Source organism: Anastrepha ludens, chromosome 2, assembly GCF_028408465.1.
Source record: "Anastrepha ludens isolate Willacy chromosome 2, idAnaLude1.1, whole genome shotgun sequence".
In the NCBI taxonomy this organism is placed as follows: domain Eukaryota; kingdom Metazoa; phylum Arthropoda; class Insecta; order Diptera; family Tephritidae; genus Anastrepha; species Anastrepha ludens.
The window spans coordinates 174,691,548-174,713,556 of record NC_071498.1 but is presented as its reverse complement, the minus strand read 5'-3'; the positions used below and the strand labels follow the sequence as shown (position 1 = coordinate 174,713,556).

Below are 22,009 nucleotides of genomic sequence, written 5' to 3'. Positions count from 1 at the left end.
CTGGTCTGCTTAGATTCGCAAAAAGCGTTGACATCCTGCATGATGTCTACTTTCAGTATTCATAGAGATCGGTCTCCATCTGGTATCGCTGGGGACCAAACGGTCTATGCGTGGCTTCATGCCAACCAGGCTAACCTGTCCTAATCTGTCTGATCTTCTGGTAAAAATTCCTGGTGTACAATACCGTTGTAGTTCAAAAAACTGTCAGCATCGCTTTCTATTTTAACTAAACAAAAACCTAACTTTTCTGGTCTTAGTTCATTCGGAGCTCTCCACTCACTCGCCTAATATCTGGACTGTGTGGCGCACTCATAAACCAACGTCTCGTCTCCATTATAAATGCGTTTATTGAATGTTGAGTCAGATTCAGCATTGGATATTATGTGTTTGGAGCGATCAATGCCGTCCCTGTTTTGCAAGAATTTCAAGTCCTGTGGGACCAACTTTGCAGCAACACGCCGCAAACCCAAATCATTAAGTTCAATGTCCAGAACGAATTCATAAGCTGTGTTTAAGTCATCAGCCAGCTCTCTGATGGTTAATTTGCTGCTGCTGATCAACTTTTCTTTCACTTTATTGATGCTTTCATCAGTTTTCCATGTCGACAGTCTGCGACTACGTTTGTCATCCTCGTTGGACTCAGGAGCTCTTCTAAATCGTGCATGTCATACTGATCAAGTTGATATTTACAGGCCACGACAAAGTCACAGCACATCACCATTTTGATCGGCGTTCCCCCCGCCACACAATGGGGATTTTTCGACAAATTTTGTTCATAAATTCCAGAGAAGGCAATTATTGATAAAATTTTCATCTTAAAATGCTCGTGAATGTTTTTGGAAGGGATTGTCTACATCCGAATTTAATTTTTTGTATATTATGTCATAACATATACCCCTTGAATAGGGGTATCTTTATGAAAAATTCGGAAACACTTTAAATAAAAAAATTTATGTATTAAAATTCGATTTGGCATGTTTTTACTGCAGTTCTAATCAACGGTAATACATCGCGGCAAGTAGGCAAATTTTCGGCACCCTTAACCCCTTGAGAGGTAAATCATCCCTCAACTACCTAGAACCTTAAAAACTCTTTTTTTAACGACAAACCTCGAATATTGAAACTGTGGAAAATTTTCAAAAAATTGATATCTACGTTTTTTGGGGTTGCTGAGTCCGAATACGTTATCCATTTGTTCTTGCGGGGTCAAATTTAAAGTCAAATGAAGGTAAAAAAAATATATATACATAGCTCGTTCTCGCGACAGTCGATTCTATGTTACCGGAAAGACCCAGATTTACTATAAATCCGGCCAAGGACTGTCACTCCAGCAGCATTCTCTGCACGTGTATGGGGAGTGTTTATGCTGCTACAACAACAACAACTGCCCTTAACTATATTTCTTCTGTTTTTTACATTCTCATTATTCCTGTTTAAAAGTGTAGCTCATTGTCTAAGAAAAATCATATAGTTTTAGGTTTCAAAAGTTCCACAAACTTTTCATCACAATTCCTTGGTTATTAATCAGATTTTCTGAACAAATTTTTTATGCGCGGTTTTGTAGATTACTAAATTTTAGTATTATATAATAAAGTAAAGTGCAAGCTTTAAGTTGCTAACATCTCTCTCTCTCTCTCTCTCTCTTAGCTTCACAGTGTGTGGTGGACCATAGCTTCATCAACAATCCTCCTCCAATTTTTGCCTCATTCCTCCAATTACGAACGATCATCTCTTTTAAGTCTGCTTCAACGTCATTAAGCCATCTCTCTCTTGGTCGGCCTCTCTTACTTCCTCCAATTGGACGCAAAGTAAACATCCTTTTTTGTATTCTTTCATTGAGCATTCTTATGATGCGGCCAATCCATCTTATCCGCTGCGCTTTAATAAACGTATTACATTTCCACCATCAACAAGGTTTTCAATTTCGTTGTTATAACGGATGCGATACGTGCCGTTTTCAAGTCGAATAGAACCGTAAATTTTTCTCGCTTATGGTTCTTTCAAATCGCAATCTCGCTTATCTTAAATTAAATAAGAGCAAATGTTTCCAAAAACCACACAAATTTTTAGGAATTGTTTTCTAACGCGGTCTTGCGCATTTTCTCTATTTAACGCCGACTCCACCTTTTTTTAATGAAAGAAAACACCACCACAGAAAAAAATCTCAAACATCAATGCAATTTTTTAACCACTTGAAACTTGCACTTTATTATACCAAAATTGAGTGAACTATAAAATTGTATACTCAAAATGTTCCTAATAGTTCTGAGTAAAAGGTTTGAAATTTTATTCAAAGTTTGCCGAATTCTTACAAATTTTATACAAAGTTCGAAACTTCCTATCTCACCCGACGTAGTCTCCAGACGTTGCCTTGAATTTCCTACCATTATCGCGATTGACGCTCTATCTGGTCAGCTTTTTCACTCATTTGAAAAAGTAAAAAACTTGATTGATTCATGGATCTAATATGGTTTTTGTTGTAGTATGAACTGTATTTTTACAAAAAATAATTAGAATTATAAAAGAAATAAATATTATAGTCAAAACCTATCAACATGTGAGTTACATTTTCTTTTGACGCTGTCTGTGCATAGGCAAGTGTATAAGCTGCTTTTCATTATTGCCATAAAAAGACCAGTAACGTTTCTGCTCCTAAAAGTGTTTAAATGTCAAAACATTAACTGAAGCTAAACTGTGTGAAAACATTTTTTCATTTAAATGGCTTAAATCTTCGCTTTAGTGAATGAACCTTGAATAAATTACTTAGTTTTTTATGCCGCAATGCCGCTAGAGAGTTAGAGAGCATTAATGTACCTCACAACTCATAGTTTTTCCCGTTTTATTTTATTTTTTGCCTTTTTTGTGTTGTTTTGCTTTTCCTTTTGCTTGAAGCAATGTTTAGTTCGACAGTAATGATATATTTTATCGTAAAAATGTCACTATTAGATGCACGAAGGTGAGCCGCGGCGTATGAGTAACATCAACTTCAATGGCATAAGTCACAAGCAGCTATCAACTATCAACTTATATTATTACCTAGCACACCTTGTTTATTTTAAAATAATTCTATGTAAAGTAAAAGCACATAAATTGAGAAAAACTTGTAACTAAAATGTGAGCTTAGTAAATACTTTGAATATTAGTTTGGGGAAAAGCGAAACCATTATTTTCTTGGTAGATGGCTGTAATGATTAATACCTCGTAAAGTTTTGTTAAAAAAAATTTAAAGTTTATGCTCGTTGTCAAGCTGACATTTCACACTAAAAAAAGGACTTTGCTATTTTGTTGTTGTTGTAGCAGCATAAACATTCCCCATACATGGACGGCGAATGCTGCTAGTGACAGTCCTTGGCCGGATATAAATCCGTGTCGTTCCGGTAACGTAGAACCGTCTGTCATGGAAAAGCTGTTTTTGTTTATTCCATTCAGTTGTGAGTTACAGGGTGGCAAGATCTGCAAGTTAAATACATTGCTCCTCAGAGCGCTATTGGCCTCTGGAGACAATTTCCTGTAGGACATAGTAGCATCTTGAAGCAGATCTCCCCTTCCTTCTCTGTTCTTCGCACTGATCTCTCCATCGGCAAACTGTGTTTTGCTAGGGCTATCTTTCCGAACAGGCAAGACTGGAAGGAGGGGCGAATCGGCACGGATCTAGGTACCTCTGTTTTCACTGACGGATTCAAGATGGAATCTGGAGTGGGAGCGGGGGTTTTCTCTAAATCAGCCAGCATTTAGGTCTCCTTTAAACTGCCGCAAACGAGCAGCATTTTTCAAACAGAGTTCTTCGTGATCCTGCAGGCATGCAAAATGCTTAGGGATCACTGTTGGGAGGGAGAGATTAAAATTTTTTCCGGTAGTCAAGCTGCAACCAAGGCCCTGTCGTCACCGTATTGCAGCTCTCTTCTGGGTGAACTCCTGTAAGGAGGAACTTAAACGTGTCGAATGTGCAGGAAACATTTCCCTCTTCTGGGTTCCTGGGCACAGGAACATAGAGGTAAATGAAATTGCCGACGAGCTTGCTAGGAAGGGGTCGACAGAACCGGTTTCAGCTGTCCCCCTCTCAGACATCGGTGTCCCTTTGTCCGTTGTTAAAAGGAAACTACACAATTTCTTTCTAAACAAACGCAAGAATGGAGGTCTGTCTCATCGTGTGCGATTTCAAAACACTATGGCCTCTATACGATAGAAACAGAACACTTAAGGTCATGGGAATTCCCCGCTATTCGATTTCCAAACTCATTGCGGTGATCACTGGTCACTGGGGGATCGACACTCATGCAGAGAAGCTTGGAATTCCGTACAACCCCCATTGCAGACACTGTGGGGATCCGCCAGAGAAAGAGATTGTTGAACACTTTCTCTGCAAATGTCCGGCTTTGGCGGCTAAGCGCTTGAGATTCCTTAGCGTGCCGTTTGGGGATGACTTGAAGAAATTCTCCAGCCTAGACCCCTTTCCTCTGGCTGTATAAGGCTGTATCACAAAAATTTTTCTTTTCGCTGGTAATGGTCCACATTATGGTATCAAAACGGCACGTAAGTGCTACTTGAAGTGTGCCTGTGGTACTCTTGCCATTTTACTTACCTTCCTATAGGGTGTCAACAATGGAAGTCATCAAAGGGAAAATTCGGTATATTTTACAGTTTTCCTTTGATAAAGGCGAAAAGCCGAAAATGCAAGCCAGGGTACTGAATTCTGAATGATGTTTATGGAGAAAATATTGCAACAGCTAATTACGTATAGTTTTGATTTCATCCATTCCGTTCGGGCATTTTTTATATTACAGAAAATGTCGATAAAACCACACAAATAATCGCAGTTTATCGGCATGCTAGTTCTTGTTGAAGTGGTTGCATATTTCCACTGAAATAATCCTAGTTAGTTACCAGCACCGTTTTACTGTCACTGTCTCGGGTGACCTTTTTGTTTTTTTTTTTGTTTCCAAGTCAGATCCATTTAGTGAGGTGTCCAAGTATAACAGCAAATCCTTTATCTCGATGTCTGAGACCTCCTTAATTTTCTGTAAGAAAGGCTTTCCGAAGAAGCGAAGTCGTGCCCCGACTTTACATAAGTATGTAGTGGAAAAGTCTTTCATTCACCCCTTCCCCTTGACAGCTTCTGCAGATGGGATTGAAGGGAGCTTGAGTCTGGCTGCATGCTCCCCTACTTTCCAATAGCCTGTAAGGTGGGTCGTCCTCTGAATTTTGTATGACGGCCAAGTGTTTTCTATTGTAATGCATGTGGTTAGTTGCTTCCATCATCTTTCGGCTAAAGCATGATAGTGGGAAGCAATGGATGGTTTTATTGTGTTCAGTGCGGTGGTTGTTGTGGTTGTAGCAGCACAAACATTCAATATACATATACGGGGAATGCTACTGAAGTGACAGTCCTTGGCCGAATATAAATCCGGGTCGTTCCGGTTACGTGGAACCGCCTGTCCTGGGAACGTTCAGTGGGGTGGAGACTGCCACTGCCTCTGCTACATCTAGTGTCGAACCTTTTCTTGCTAGCTCATCCGCTATCTCATTACCCCGTATGTTCCTGTGACCGGGAACCCATATCAGAGTAATTTCAAGCCAATGACTAAGCAATTCCAGCTCCTCTCTACACTGTACGACTAGTTTGGATGAAATGGAGTTGGAGTCTAAGGCCATTATAGCTGCTTTCATAGCTGCTCTCTGAGAATATAGCTACCCACTTGCACCCACTTCCTTGTAGAGTTTTAGTGATTTGCATGCCTCTCTGATCGCTAAAAGTTCTGCCTGGAACACGCTGGCATAGTCAGGAAGTCGATTTGACTGAGATAGGTGGAGTGGCTCCGAATGGAAACCAGCTGCCACACCACAGTTCATCTTAGAACCATCGGTATAGATTTCGATTGTCGTATCTTCCAATCACCTTCCCTTTGCGCCATTCGGCTCTCGATGGATACGTACCGTAAAGGCTTTCTTCAAGTTAAAGTCGGGGACGGTGTAGTCTGATCTGTTTTAGAGCAGCGAGGGTCTCTGTAAGAGGATCTTACTGTGACCGTAGGACCTTGTCTTAGCATCGTTTAGGCGCTACAGATCGGCTATAAAACAGTTTTAAGCCATTTGTGCAAACATTCTACGCAAAAATTATGGATTTCTTTTGGCCCATACTAATACTAAGGTTGTCAAAAAAGTCTTGCGGTATTTTTATTGAATTTTCAATTGTTCATAAAATTGGTTATAATAATGCGGTTTAAGTCAAATATGCGCCGTTTTGTTCGATGACGAGTTCCCAACGAGATGCCAACTTCATAATGCCCCTCTTATAGAAGCTCGCGTCCCTATTGTCAAAAAACTCGGAGAGCCAATTTTCACAGGACTCTCTTGTGGACAACTTCCGACTACCAAGCTCGTTCGCCATGGACAGAAATAGGTGGTAATCACTTGGTGCGAGATCCGGACTATACGGTGGATGCAAAAGAACCTCCCATCCGAGCTCCCGGAGCTTCTGGCGCGTCACCAAAGATGTGTGTGGCCTGGCGTTGTCCTGATGGAAGACAATTCGGCCTCTGTTGATCAAAGATGGCCTCTTCTGCATGAGTGCTGCATTCAAGCAGTCCAGTTGTTGGCAGTACAGGTCCGAATTGAGCGTTTGGCCATAGGGGAGCAGCTCATAGTGGATGATTCCCTGCCAATCCCACCAAACACACAGAAGAACCTTCCTGGCCGTCAATCCAGGCTTGGCCACCGTCTTAGCAGCTTCACCGCTTTTCGACCACGACCGTTTGCGCTTAACGTTGTCGTAAGTGACCCACTTTTCATCGCCAACCACCATCCGCTTCAAAAACGGGTCGATTTTGTTGCGATTCAGAAGCGATTCGCATGCATCCATACGGGCAAAAATGTTTTTTTGCGTCAAGTCGTGTGGCACCCATACATCGAGCTTCTTTTTGAATCCAAACTTCTTCAAATGGTTTATAACGGTTTGACGACTCGTGCCCAGCTCTTGGCCGATGCTACGGCTGCTACTATGCCGGTCTCTTTCGATCAATTCAGCGATTTTATCGCAATTTTTGACGACAGGCCTTCCAGCTCCTCTGCACCAGAACGAAAACGTTGAAACCATCGTTGTGCGGTGGAAATGGAAACTGTATCGGGTCCATAAACTGCACAAATTTTATTGGCAGCATGAGATGCATTTTTGCCTTTATCGTAGTAGTACTGTAAAATATTCCGTATTTTCTCTTTATTTTGCTCCATGTTTGCGACGCTATAACTCACGAACGACTAAAAGCAAACAACAATTAATCAAACCCGTGTTAGCACGTGAAAAGAGCTTTCCAAAAAGCTCTAGCGTGAACCGATGTGACGAATACAACTAGAACTACGCGCTTGCAAAGACAAGCTTGCGGAAATACCGCAAGACTTTTTTGACAACCTATATTAACCTTGAATGACGTATTGGCATTGCGCATTCAAAAAAACTATAAGGCTGCATTTTTGTGGCTTGTAATGAGACCCCTTTATATTTACAACTATGTACATGCGCCCATACTCTTGAGCGGAATGAAATCACCTGCCAGGCATGACTGAACAAAAAAAGGGGTTCTAATAAGATTTTGTACTCCCCCCTACACATCTAAGGTAAATGAGAAAGGTGTTAAAAACTATATTTGTGCTCACCATTGCCTGGCAACTGGTTGCAGCTCACTCGTCACTGCAATTAATTCACTTCCCCAATAAGCGAATGCTTACCGCACCCACTTTTGCGCACCCAATCGTTATGCGCTGAAAATTTGACACCCTTCCCCTACTTTTGCCACTTTTTATTACTTAGTTATTATTGTTGTTGTATGTACGCCACCCCAAAATTAATAAAACTAAACCGTCAACCAGAAACGCTTCAACTTTCATTTTATTGCACACGCGCCTCACACCCACACCCGTACAAGCAGGCGAATATTTTCAGCTGCGTAATAAATCAGCAAAATTAATTTGGCCCTTTCTGGCCGCCGCGGCAAAGCCCGTGAGTCACGTTGCACTGTTGTCTATTTTTCCCTCTTGTATAATAAAGCGAATTATGAGCGAAGGAGTATTATAATGCAAATTATGGGAATTATAAAAAGTGAGCTAAATTAATTGCAACTTGTTTTTGGTTAATGGTTTTTGCTTTTTTGTTTTTGTTTTTGTAAATTTCTATTTTACTCGTTTGTTGGCATGCGATAAAAAATTAGTTCCATTCAATCCACTTTTCGTATTTTCAGCGTTTTTCTCTTTCATTTAATTGAGTGCTTAGGGACCTCTTTACCCGGCCATTGCATTTATACTACATTTATTTTTTTTTCTTGTTTTTTATCTTTTTGTTTATTTTTTGCTTATCTCTTTGTGTTATTTATTTTACTCTTTCATTCTATGAAAATTACGCTTCATTTGCTGAAAGTGCTTTTTATTCGCCCGACTTTGTAGGCTGTTACATGGAACACCACAACTAAACGCATACACACAAACATACAAGCGTACATGTATATGTACATGCAAGTGTATTGAGCGATCCACTTTCCAATGCGTCCTTTGCTGATTCTTGAGTATGATTATTATTAATATTTTTTTTATTTTATTTTTTTTATTATTTGCTTTGCAAGCCTTTTTAATCGTTGCCATGCAGGCGCACAGGTGGCACCAATGCGAGTGCCAGCCATTTATGGGCGGGCTGATAAATGCAGTATTTGTTGCCATTTCTACCAGTTTAGTTTTATAGCAATTTTAATGGTATTTAATCTACTCAATGTATCTCCTGCCTCATTTTTTATAATTTTTTTTTTTTACAGTTTATGAACTAAGTCGAGTTTTTATTAGTTCATTGCTTTATTGGCTGCTTATGAAATGAATGAGCGTTGCTGAATGGCTTTCAGTGAAATAAATATTTGCATCATTTATGCTGCTGTAGTCGAGAACCCCATTAAATACGCTGCATTAATTTTGCACCCAAGTGATTACTAATTAAAAAATACTAATTAAATGATTGTGGATGAAAGCTTTGGCACGCACATGGGCCATATGGATGTGTATCTATGTATATGTAACTCATTTTTTTATAAGTATTTATTGTTTCAGTTGCAGGTACTTAGAGGTATTTTCTATATAAAGGTGCTTATATGTTTTTTTAATAATTTTAGTATCTGTGGTGTGCTCAATGGCCGACACTTCAATCTAAAATAACTTCCGTGTCGTACTACATGCTTTAGAAGTATGTAATACCAGACCTGGTGACTGCCACTACTCCCTTAAATGTATTACATCATGTTCTATTTAATCTAGTTGTTTCCTGCCCCGGGCTGGGAATTGGTTAAAAGCCAACTTCTTTCAGTAAATTGGTGGAACCATGCGTACAAATTCCAGCATATCTGCAACAGAAGCAGTTTTGAATTCATTCTTCCATTTTATATCGTTAAAAGATGTGTAGTCTTGTCTTTGCAGAGGCAATACAGTTACACAAGATTATGCTCTGTGGTTTCATCATCTTCCAAACAAAGGCTGCACTCTGTTTCATTCTTATTATGAATTTTTAAGAGATGGTAATTTATGTAATAGTGAGCTTTCAGAAAACCTACTACTATTTATACATATGTATGCGGCCGCCGTAGCCGAATGGGTTGGTGCGTGATTACCATTCAGAATTCACAGAGAGGTCGTTGGTTCGAATCTCGGTGCAAGCAAAATTAATAAAAACATTTTTTTAATAGCGGTCGCCCCTCGGCAGGCAATGGCAAACCTCCGAGTGTATTTCTGCCATGAAAAAGCTCCTCATAAAAATATCTGCCGTTCGGAGTCGGCTTGAAACTGTAGGTCCCTCCATTTGTGGAATAACATCAAGACGCACACCACAAATAGGAGGAGGTGCTCGGCCAAACACCTAACAGAAGTGTACGCGCCAATTTTTTTTTTTTTTTTTTTATGTGATATAGCAGGTAGTCACATACATATAAATACTTTAATCTATCTAACTAAGTTGTTAATTTTAAGTAAAATCGGTTATGGACTTTATCTCTACATGGAAATCCCCACAGTCAACGATAACAGCGTTTAGTCCGGTTTACCATCAAGCCGCCAGGGTGTGCATACGTGCATTCAGAACTTCTTCTTCCTCTTAATTGGCGCGATAACCGCTTACGCGATTTTGGCCGAGTTTAACAAAGCGCGCCAGTCGTTTCTTTCTCGTGCTAACCGGCGCCAATTGGACACACCAAGTGAAGCCAAGTCCTTCTCCACCTGATCTTTCCAACCCAGAGGAGGCCTTCCTCTTCCTCTACTACCACCAGTTGGCACCGCATCGAATACTTTCAGAGCCAGAGCGTTTGTATTCATTCGGATGACATGACCCAGCCAACGTAGCCGCTGGATCTTTATTCGCTGCGCTTTGTCTATGTCGTCGTAAAGCTCATACAGCTACCACCGCCTCCGATATTCGCCTTTGCCAACGTGAAAAAGTCCAAAAATCTTACGCATTCAGAATTACGCCCGTAAAAAACATTTTGGCAGCAGCGGGTCAACCAACACTACAGGAAAGAATACGCAAAATCCACGCTCGCTTGGTACCTAAAATAACATTTTCATCAGACTCAGTTATTGACAACGATATCAAATACATACGGCTCACAAAAACGAGTCAAAGTATTTCCTCTACCTTGCACCTAATTCTTAAGACCGTAAAGAACTTAAATCTGCCCTGGCCCGAGTGAAACCTGCATTTGAACCCACCCACTGTGGATTATTAGAAAAACATCATGTGACCTCAGTCTTTCAAGACTAAAAAAAAAGCAATGTTTCTGCTGATGCCTTTCGTCAGTTAATCCTGGAAAGTAAAGCTCGCTATGAAGCGGAAAAATTCGCGCTATGGTACACAGATGGCTCCAAATCTAAAGACTCATCCCCCAGTTATGCACTTGTGACACAATTGGTCACGTCTTAGAAATGCTAATACAGTCAGTCATTACATCTGCGTTCACCGCAGAAGCGCAGTCATCATAGCGTTAAAGACCGCTTCCAAAGTCTTGATATGTACCGGCAGCTTGTCGGTCGTGGAAGCAGTCCAAAATCCAACCCATGCCTCGATTACAGTCAATTCAATTAGAGGTATGCTCATCAAAAACGATCAAAAGATTAAATTCCTACCTGGATACCTGGCCAGATTGGTATCATGGGCAACGAAACAGCAGATCGTGTCGCAAAATCGACTAATTCAACATCTGTAACAACAAAGAACACAGTCGAAAAAGTAGATGTCTGGCGATTTATACTAAAGTACATCCGAAACGTAAGAGTACAGAATTGGTCGTTCCCACGACAGTCGGTTCTACGTTACCGGAATGACTCGGGTTTTTCCCGACCAAGGGCTGCCGCCCCAGTAAACTAGCCATGTCTAGTAAACAGTCTATCATCATCAGTACAGAATTGGTTTAATTTCAGCCACCATTACGCAGCCATAAATCGAGAACTCTCGCTGCCTACTTATCCAACAAATGTTTCAAAAAACGTACATTCAAGCTTTCATAAGACTCCGCCTAGGCCACACTCTTTGGACCCATCAACACCTTCTACAGACAATCCACCACACATATGTTTTGACTCTGAAGCACATTTTTTCTGATGGCACTGCTCTCGAAGTAACCAGAAACCGTCTTCTCAAATCAATTGGACTCAACTCTTCAAGATTCCCAATGAAGTGAACATAATTTCAAGCAACAACTTTATCAAAGCTGTGAAAACAACAGTCTAAAATTAGTACCAAAAAAAAGTATATGCATTATATTCATATAAGAAGAGCTACCAGGGCTGCTAATGCTCATTAGTAAATTTTTAGCAAGTTAATATATTTATTATATTTATAAAAGCCCCTATAGTAGTGCTAGCCATCTTCTGCAGACTTTTAGTTTCATTCGACGGAATAGCTCGCAGTTCTTGGACCCATACACATTAAAAATTGCTTTACAGCTCTTTTATCCATTACCACCTTGAGTATGCGACTATTATTTAGTGGCCTTACCATCAAATCTCACAATTTACTGAACCTCTTCCATCATATAATGCTCGTTCACTTCTTTTAAGTCTCAAGCCTCTGGATAGTAGAAGATCTGTTTTCTCTCTAACTTTTGTATATGGCTTTATAAATGGTGATTTTGGCTGTACTGCTCTTCTGGAAAACATAAACTTTAAGGTTCCAAGAAGAGAACTTCGAAATTCCTACCCTTTTTATAGAAATAATAACAAACAAATTATCCCCGAAACGCGCCAATTGCTCGCGGTCTTAATGTATTCAACTGGATATCATCTTTCTTTAATGTTGTTTTCCTTCTGAAGTCTTCTATATAATGTTATTTAATTTGTGTTGTAGTCTATAAGAATTTGTTGTTCATAGAAAATATATGTGAGGAATTATGCTGGAGTGTCCTGGGCTCCGGCCAGTAACATAGAACTGATAGTCGATAGTCGTCGTTCCAGTAACGTAGAACCGTTAGTCGTCGGAACGAATTATTCACCTCTAACGTTTCACCGTTGTTACACTGCCTTGTGCCACCTAAATTACATTTCATCTCAGTATCTTATTTTTCAGCTAATCGAAATTACAGCTAATTTTCTACCTAACCCCAAACTTTTATTAATTTCTCAAATTCTCTATCCTCAATTTAACAAACTCCATCCTTTTCGCTTTTTCTTTCTTCCAGCAGGAAGTGCTTTCATGCCGCCTACTATTATTTGGATGACCCACCACACCATCCCAATTTGCCGCAAGTGGACTGGGAAGCACCCGTCGAAGTCGCAGGCGAAATACGCGCGGCTGTACCCGTCAATGAGTTCGGCAAGCATGTCGCCTCTCTGCACGCTGATGGCGATATTGGCTTTAGTCGCGAGTATGAAGCTATTCAAAACGAATCAATTGACGATTTACCCTGCGAACATTCCCAGCACCCAGAGAATAAGCGTAAAAATCGCTATCTGAATATAACAGCCTGTAAGATGATAGATTTTAATTTCAAATACTTAATCACTAAAATGTCATCTCTTCCGCGCAGATGATCACAGCCGCGTGCACCTGCACCCCACACCCGGACAAAAGAAAAACCTTGACTACATCAATGCCAATTTCATTGATGGTTATCAGAAATCGCGCGCCTTCATCGGCACACAGGGTCCACTGCCAGACACATTCGATTGCTTCTGGCGCATGATTTGGGAGCAGCGCGTGGCTATCATCGTGATGATCACCAACCTGGTGGAGCGTGGTCGCCGAAAATGTGACATGTATTGGCCAAAGGATGGCGTCGAGACCTACGGTGTCATACAAGTGAAGATGGTTGATGAGGAGGTCATGTCCACCTACACAGTGCGCACCTTACAGATCAAGCACTTGAAGGTAAAACAGGTATGCGCGACAGTTAGAAGTTGTTTGTAAATCATTTTTCAAATATTTTATAGTTAAAGAAAAAGAAACAGTGTCAGACCGAGAAAATCGTGTATCAATATCACTACACCAATTGGCCCGATCATGGCACACCCGATCATCCACTGCCAGTGTTGGACTTTGTGAAGAAATCCTCTGCCGCAAATCCCGACGATGCGGGCCCCATTGTGGTGCATTGCAGGTATTTGTTTACATTGCGTGTGTTCCTTACTAGAAGTGAACTAATTTTTCTGATTGTCCCTCACAGCGCTGGTGTCGGGCGCACAGGCACCTACATCGTCTTAGATGCCATGCTCAAACAGATCCAACAGAAATTAGTCGTAAACGTATTCGGTTTCCTACGACACATACGCATTCAGCGTAATTTCCTTGTGCAAACCGAGGAGCAGTATATTTTCATACACGACGCCCTGGTCGAGGCGATCGCCTCGGGTGAAACGAATTTGCGTACCGAGCAAATTGAGGAACTGAAAAACTGCACACCCTACCTGGAGCAGCAGTACAAGAATATCATACAATTCCAGACGAAAGACATACACATTGCATCTGCGATGAAGCAGGTGAATTCGGTGAAGAATCGTGGTGCCATATTCCCGATCGAAAGCAGTCGTGTCCACTTGACGCCCAAGCCGGGTGAGGAGGGTAGTGACTATATAAATGCGTCATGGCTGCATGGCTTCCGGCGATTGCGTGACTTTATTGTCACTCAACATCCGATGTCGCACACTGTGAAAGACTTCTGGCAAATGGTCTGGGACCACAATGCGCAGACCATTGTGCTGCTGTCATCGCTGGACGAAATTGTAAGTGATTTGTGTAAGGCAAAAAAAAACAAAAAAACGTACTAGTATGTTAGTGTTAAGAAGCCTTTGGTAACTAAACCATAGACAAATAGGGATTTAGTGAATGTCTTGACACTGGCTCAAATTTATAAAAAACTAGTGAGTGTAAACATTTTTTATAAAGTAAACTATTCAAGTTCAATATTTAGAATTGTATTTAACTATTTTTTCTTTCTTATGAAATTTTACTCTCCACTAATGGCGCTCGCAAACCGCCTACAGGTAGGCAGATAGATTTTCTATGAGGCTTGCACTTGACCTTTCGTTCAATCTGCTCATCACATTACCTCATCCAAACCCAGTTCCCTTATTAGACTCAGGATAGACCTGGGTTGGATTGAGCGTTTGTGCCTTTTGTCCGGCTGAAGTTGGCCGAGATGTCTCAATCTTCTAGAGTCTCCTGGGAGTGATCGCAGAATTTAGATATATTTATTAAAATTTCCCGTAAAATATTTTTGTAGAACATTTTAAACCGTAAACACTTGCATTTGAAAAAAAATAATAAAATTTTGGAGGTCGTGTTAAATGTTGCAGTGAATTTCTTTTCTGAAACTTTCTCAGACAAAACCTGTAACAAAGAAGTTAAAGGCCTACAGATGAAAAAAATTATAAATATTTCCCCTTATGAATGAATTTGTATTTTAATGGCCGCTCTCGTTTTCCAGAATTTCGCACAATTTTGGCCCGATGACACGACACCCATCGAAAGCGATTACTATCGCGTCAAATTCCTACGCAAAACGAACAAAAGCGATTATGTTAGTCGTGATTTTGTCATTCAATCGATACAGGATGATTATGAGCTGAATGTGAAAATGCTGCATTGTCCCAGTTGGCCGGAGATGTCCAACCCGAAGAGTATTTACGATTTTATAGTCGACGTGCACGAGCGATGCGCCGATTATCGCAATGGACCGATTGTCGTTGTGGATAGGTGAGTTTTTGTTTTTACGCACATACATGTGTTCAAAATAATAGTAGCGCGACGAGTTACCAAATTTTAACCACATAGTTATTTTATATATATTATTATTTTTTTTTTTTTTTTCTTTTATAAAGGTATAGTGAATTCTGCATTGAAAAGCATGTAACTGAAAAAGACCCAAACGCTTTACAAAATTGGCAAATTCACAATTGCAAAAAATATGGCGAACTTAGTAAAAGTTTAAACACTTTTTTTATAATTTTTTTTTTCATTTTTTTATGAAAGTAGAGCGAATTCTACAATGAAAACATAACTAAAATCTCTAAATTTTGTATAAAATTCACTAAAAGTTTATAAATTTGGAAAAAAATACAAGAAAATGCTTAACTTATTTTACAACTCTCTTAGACAAAGTCTGGGTATGTAATTTCACACCCCACTTCTATGCCGTTAATGTTAGCTCCTGAATTTTTGCTGGCTTATCGAAGATCACTATTCGTGACATTTATTTTTTAAAGATAATCCCTTTTAAATGGTAGCCGCAACTGCGCCGTAATTCGGCCCTCCGTAAACACCAATTTTGAATGACACGCTGGAGGACTTCGGTCGGTATCTCGTGAATAACTTTACTAATATTGGCTTCCAATGACTTAATCGAAGCTGGCTCATCCACAAAGCATTTAGACTTTACATAGTCTCACAAATAAAAGTCCAAAGGTGCGATATCACACAATCTGGGTGGACAATCCACTGGTCCGAGACGACAGATAAATTGCTCACCGAAATGACGACGTAGTAAATCCATTCTCTCACCGGATGTATGACAAGTAGCACCGCCTTTTTGGAACCAAATGATGTGGAGATCACGAGCTTCAATTTCCGGTATCAGGCATCAAAAATTCGTTCATCATGCGCGATAGCGTTCACCATTCACTGTTACATTGGCGCCAGCCTCGTATTTGAAGAAATATAGGCAGATTATTCATCCAACCCATAAGCCACACCAAACGGCTATTTTCAATGGATGGACTGGCTGTTCTTGAAACACTTCGGATTGCTCTTCAGTCCAAGTACAGCAATTTTGTTTATTTAAGTAGCCATTAAGTTCAAAAATGGGCTTATTCGCTGAACAAAATGCGGGTCCCAAAAGATGGATCTTCGGCTAGTTTTTCAAGATCCCACCACAGTCGGTTCCACGTAACCGGAATGACCCGGATTTATATCCGGCCGAGGACTGTCACTTCTGTAGCATTCCTCGTATATGCACGGGGAATGTTTATGCTGCTACAACAACAACAACAACTGAAACTATACTGCTTTGGACGATCGGCTTTGCTTCAAATCTTAGACTAGCAGCATTTCAAACCAAGGTCATTGCGTCCAAATCGTAGTGCCATAAGATAAGCCAAGTTGTTGAGATCGGCGCCGAATCGATTACTCCTGGCCTTCATCAAAACTTCCACTTAACAGCCGCAATATACTTTTCACTTCGGGCTGTACGTGGTCTAATCGGTCGGGTATCAACCGATAATGTAAAATTATTCTCATTTTTGCCGATGGGCTACCGAATAGTGCGTTCGGTAGGGCGCTTATGCACACCATATGCGCGAGGAACACTTTTCACAGAACGTCGATTTTCGTAATACATTACGATTTGTAAACGTTGTCAAGAAATGTCAATGAATACCGGAAAAATTATTAGGTGCGCAACTAAGTTCCCGCTGTTTGTCAATAGATGCCGCCAGCAGTGTGTGCTAGTCGATTCTAACATAACCTAAACGTCATTAACCAACCTTAAACATGTGGTAAACAAACTGCTTCGACACATTCGTGATTTTGGTTTGGTATCATACGAGTATACTTTTGGTTTTGTGAAAATGTCTGATTTTGTGCCGAATACTCGTCATTTGCGGGAAGTGTTGAATTCCCTCTTTCATTCGAAAAAAACGGCGGCTGAAGCACATCGAGAGCTGCAAAACGTTTATGGGGATGCTGCTTTAAGTGAAACAACGTGCCGAGATTGGTCCGAGAGTGGTCCGTCGCTTCAAAGACGGTGATTTTAATGTTGACGACCGTCCGCGTAAAGGAAGGCCGAAAACCTTCGAAGACGCTGAATTTGAGGCATTGCTCAATGAGGATCCGTGTCAAACGCAATAAGAGCTTGCCTCAGTATTAGGAGTTACCCGCCAATCCATTTCCAAGCGATTGCATGCTTTGGGAATGATTCAGAAACAGGAGTTTTGGGTTCCTTTAAACCAAGGGAGTTAAAACCAAGGGATGTTGAACGTCGGATTCATTACAGCAATCCAAAGAAAAGAAAGTCATGGGGACTGCTCGGTCAAGCTTCTACGTCGTTGCCTCGGCCGAATATTCACGCTGCGAAGGTTATGCTATGTATTTGGGGGGACCAAGTAGGTGTTATTTATTATGAACTGTTAAAACCAATCGAAACCATCACTGGGGATCGGTATCGACTTCAATTGATGCGATTGAGCCGAGTATTGCGCAAAAAGCGGCCGCAATACGCGGAGAGACATGGAAAAGTTATTCTACAGCATGACTACGCTCGGCCTCACGTCGCCAAACCCGTTAAAACCTACCTGGAAACACTGAAATGGGAAATCCTACCCCACTCGCCATTTTCTCCAGACCTCCAGATATTGCACCGTCCGATTATCACCTGTTCCGATCGATGGCACATGGTCTAGCTGGCCAGCCGTTCCATTCAAATGAAGACATCAAAAAATGGCTTGATCCGTGGATAGCCTCAAAAGATGAACAGTTTTACCCCGACGGTATACGAGATCTACCAGAAAGATGGGAAAAAGTAGTATCCAGCGATGGGCAATACTTTCAATGATTCACTTGTAACCATTTGTTCAGAATAAAGTTGTATTTTCAGCAAAAAAAGGGCTGGAACTTAGTTGAGCACCTAATATGTATGTATTTAGTTTGACAGTAGTCACGCGTGATCCATCAAAGAAAACCCCTATTGGAAAAAGTACCTCCAATCTGATCACCTTTTAGATCTTCTTGATGAAGTGTTAATTTTTCTATATTATACATATTTTTTTTTTTAATTACTTTTTTATATGTTTTATATATATTCCTACATATTAGGCTATTTTATGAGCACTAGACTAATTATGCATTCTCCTATTCTTCTTTTTCCCGGTGCCAACCATTTTCTTACATCAACTGAAACAAAAAATCATCTGTCTCACTGTCACACAGATACGGCGGCGCACAAGCGTGCACCTTCTGTGCCATATCGTCCTTGGCGATGGAAATGGAATATTGCAACACGGCGAGCATCTACCAGTATGCCAAGCTGTATCACAACAAACGGCCGGGCGTGTGGACCTCCAGCGAAGACATACGCCTAATTTACAATATACTCTCGTTTTTGCCACGCAACCTACAGCTGCTCGAACGTACAGCGTTGCGCACGGAATTCGAGGATGTGACAACGGCCACGCCGGACCTCTACAGCAAAATTTGTAGCAATGGTAATATAAATGCCCAGCTGAATTGTAATAATTTGCTAAATTATAATAATAGTAGTAGCGTAAATAGTAATAGTATTAGTAATGTAAATGTGGCAAATGCAAATTCAAATGCAAATGCTTGCAATACTACCAACAACACTATAAATAATATAACAACAACAACAACAACGACACAACCAACGATGACACCCAATTCGAGTGCAAACAATTTACAAAATCAACAGCTATCACAACAACAACAACAACCACACGCACTCACATCATTACAAGCACAACAAATGTCGCTAGACCAACAACAACAATCACAACAACAAGAGTCGCTCAGTTTAATCCAGTCACCAATACCACCACAACCAACTCATTACTCACCTCCACCACCACCACCACCGTCACCACCACTATCAGCCATACTCGCATCGCCAAATGAAATCACAACAACAACAACAACCGATTTGACCAACATGACGACAGCCACCACCACCAACAACACTAACAATTTGAATGCTAATATAATTGGTAATGCTAATTATAATGTAAATTGCGCTAATACTAATACTACTACTAATGCTACCAACACCACTACCACCAACACAAACGCCAATAATACCTCAAATCACCATACTTGTGCAATACCACCTTATGCCACATCATCCAACAACATCAAATCCAATCCAATTAATAATCATACACCTCCTACACCACCAATAACAACAACAACAAATCCCAACTCCTCCTTTGCTGCTATTTCCACTAATGGTGAACGGTTTTCTATTGTAAATAATATGGAACAACAACAACAACAACACCACCAATACCAACCAACTCATGCGCACCAACACCACCATCAACAACGACAACAACAACAATCACCAATATCGCAACTAACGTCCCTAACTGACGCCGTTGCTGATCTCCACATGTACGGCACGCATGACAATGAAACGATGTTATCAACAACAACAACAACACCAAACGGCATTAATGGTTACCTAACACCACCGCCACCACCACCTGCCTTCGAAAATGACGCCACTGTGGCAAACCAACACCTTCACCGCCGTCAATTCGATCCGTTGAATTCGAATGCGTGCGGCAACTCCGCCAATTCTGGCACTTGCATGGATGATACGATCGATGGCCTGACGCCGCTACTACCACCACCACCGCCGACACAATTCCCCAACTCATATGCGAATAACACCTGCAACATGGGCGATGTGACCTCCTCGACACCATTAACAAAATCCTCCTCCAATACTTCTTTGTCTTCTGCAAACGCCACTGCTAACTACAACGGTAATGGTAATGATACTGGTAATGGAAATGGTAATAATAATGATGCCGATTTGCATGGAAATGCGAATGGTTCGTTGAATGCAAATACTAATACGAAACAAATGACAACTACAACAACAACTAAAGCAGCGACTGTTACAGATGCCCAAAGTTTAGATATCGTAGGCTAGAATTAGGAATTAAATTAAAATTATATTATAAATAATAGCAATAGTTAAGTATCTATGAATGTAGATAAGTAATTTAAAAGTAAAATTTATAAACTTAAATAGACTAACTAACAAATTATTTTTATGATATGCGAAACAAAGCGAAGAAGAAGAGCAAAAACAAAAACCAAATGCTCGCAAACACCATAGAAATAACACAAACATATTTACTTTTTTTCAATGAAAATGGCAGTAAAAAGCTGATAAAAAGCAGAGTATTGCTTCTAAGCAAATATTCAATAGGTACAAGAGCCAGAATTCGTAAATAAATATTTATATATTGCATTGTATTATTAAGAATGGAACTTACTTTTAAGCAGTCTAATAAGTTGTAAGAATTTTTGTACTATTGCTTTAAAAGTTATGTCGATAAATATGCAACTATTTATTATATTTTATTATCATAGCAATAAGTTAATGTAAAGGGTGTTTTTGTGCATGGTTACAAATCATAATTTTTTTGTACCGTCATAAAATTGGTTTGATAAATCCATAAACATTTTAGTAATTATTTTTATCGTCGCACTAAGTGTAATAAAAAAACAAAAAACGAAGCACCCTTTGAAAATTATACCTTTAACTGTGTTACGCATATGAGTTAGTGTACAATATAATTTACAAAACCAACAAACAAGTACATACGTACAAATACATATATATTAAATTAAGTTTAGCAAACAATTTTGTATTGCAAATGGAACTACCCTGTATTTACATAAACATCCAGTCTTACACTTATGAGCGAATGTATACCGAAAAAATTGCAAAAAAAATACAAAAAAAAAACATATTTAATTATCGTACATCACAAGCGTTCCAACGCCGTTCATTGTATAGTCATAAATTACATAATTCTCAAAAGCTAAATAATAAAATTCATCTTAAGTGTTAAATACCTAAGAAAAAAGAAAAAATGCAAAGTAAAAACAAAAAAAAACAATCACAAAAATGCATGCACTTTATTGATTTATGCATGTAAGTACGAGTTACCCGTAAGTAACGGCAAAATATCTGTTTTTCGTCAATTCGAACTGCTACACTCTCATCTACTTTATACATGCATACATACGTTAAGTGAATGAGGGTCTCAATTTATTGCTGGTGTGGCAGTGTTTAAAACGTGCTATTAAAACTAATTAATTTTAAAAATGGTAACAAAAAGAGAACAGCTTTTAACTACTCGACTTCAACAAAACACGCTAGCACGTCGTTTTGTGTTGAACAATAAAAAATGTTACAGTATTGCTCGCTCGCAACTATGTTTCGCTCTCAATTTACCGCTGTAATATTGTTGACAACATAGTAAACATGTTGAAAGCATTGCCGTGCACAATTTGTTTAAACAACTGTCAGTGAAAGCAAAGCAGCTAGAAAATGTTAATGGAATGAGAATTTTAAGTACTTTCAGTGCAATTGAGTTTTGAAGGTTTACAAGTAATCGCATTTCATAAACACTCGCTGATGCAGCTATAAAATATTACAAGTCATTGATGCGAGCCAATGTGGTTTTAGCAGCATGTTGAAGCAGAAATGTTCAGCAACATTGATAAACTATCTCTGTGTCAAGAACATTACCAGAGAGCAATGTAATTATGTTGCCAGGCAGTTAGAAGACAGGTTGTTGTGAGCGCCGCTAATATTTGGATATCGGTTAAATCTGTGCGCACAAGAAACAACAACTAAACTCATTTTCGGCAATTGTTCTAATAGTAGCATAAATTCAGGGAATCTTATAATATTTTAATCTGCAATTCAATTTATAATGAAAAAACGGTTAACTAAAAAGAGAAGTGAACAATACA

At 39.8% G+C, this 22,009-nt stretch overlaps 1 protein-coding gene across 5 annotated transcripts in view; it reads left to right on the top strand.

The window, feature by feature from the left end:
* The window catches only part of LOC128855909 (tyrosine-protein phosphatase 99A), a 178,036-nt gene extending 157,578 nt beyond the window's left edge, over positions 1 to 20,458 (top strand). For 2 of the 5 annotated variants that reach the window (XM_054091144.1, XM_054091142.1), the window contains exons 7-12: positions 12,690 to 12,976; positions 13,038 to 13,387; positions 13,441 to 13,607; positions 13,674 to 14,229; positions 14,934 to 15,202; positions 18,428 to 20,458. In XM_054091144.1, coding sequence (XP_053947119.1) covers positions 12,690 to 12,976; positions 13,038 to 13,387; positions 13,441 to 13,607; positions 13,674 to 14,229; positions 14,934 to 15,202; positions 18,428 to 20,168 — 3,370 coding nt within the window. In that variant the 3' untranslated portion in view covers positions 20,169 to 20,458. The remainder of the gene's footprint in view (positions 1 to 12,689; positions 12,977 to 13,037; positions 13,388 to 13,440; positions 13,608 to 13,673; positions 14,230 to 14,933; positions 15,203 to 18,427) is intronic. The other 3 variants (XM_054091147.1, XM_054091146.1, XM_054091145.1) reach the window with 3 other exon arrangements.
* The last annotated feature ends 1,551 nt before the right edge of the window (positions 20,459 to 22,009 follow it).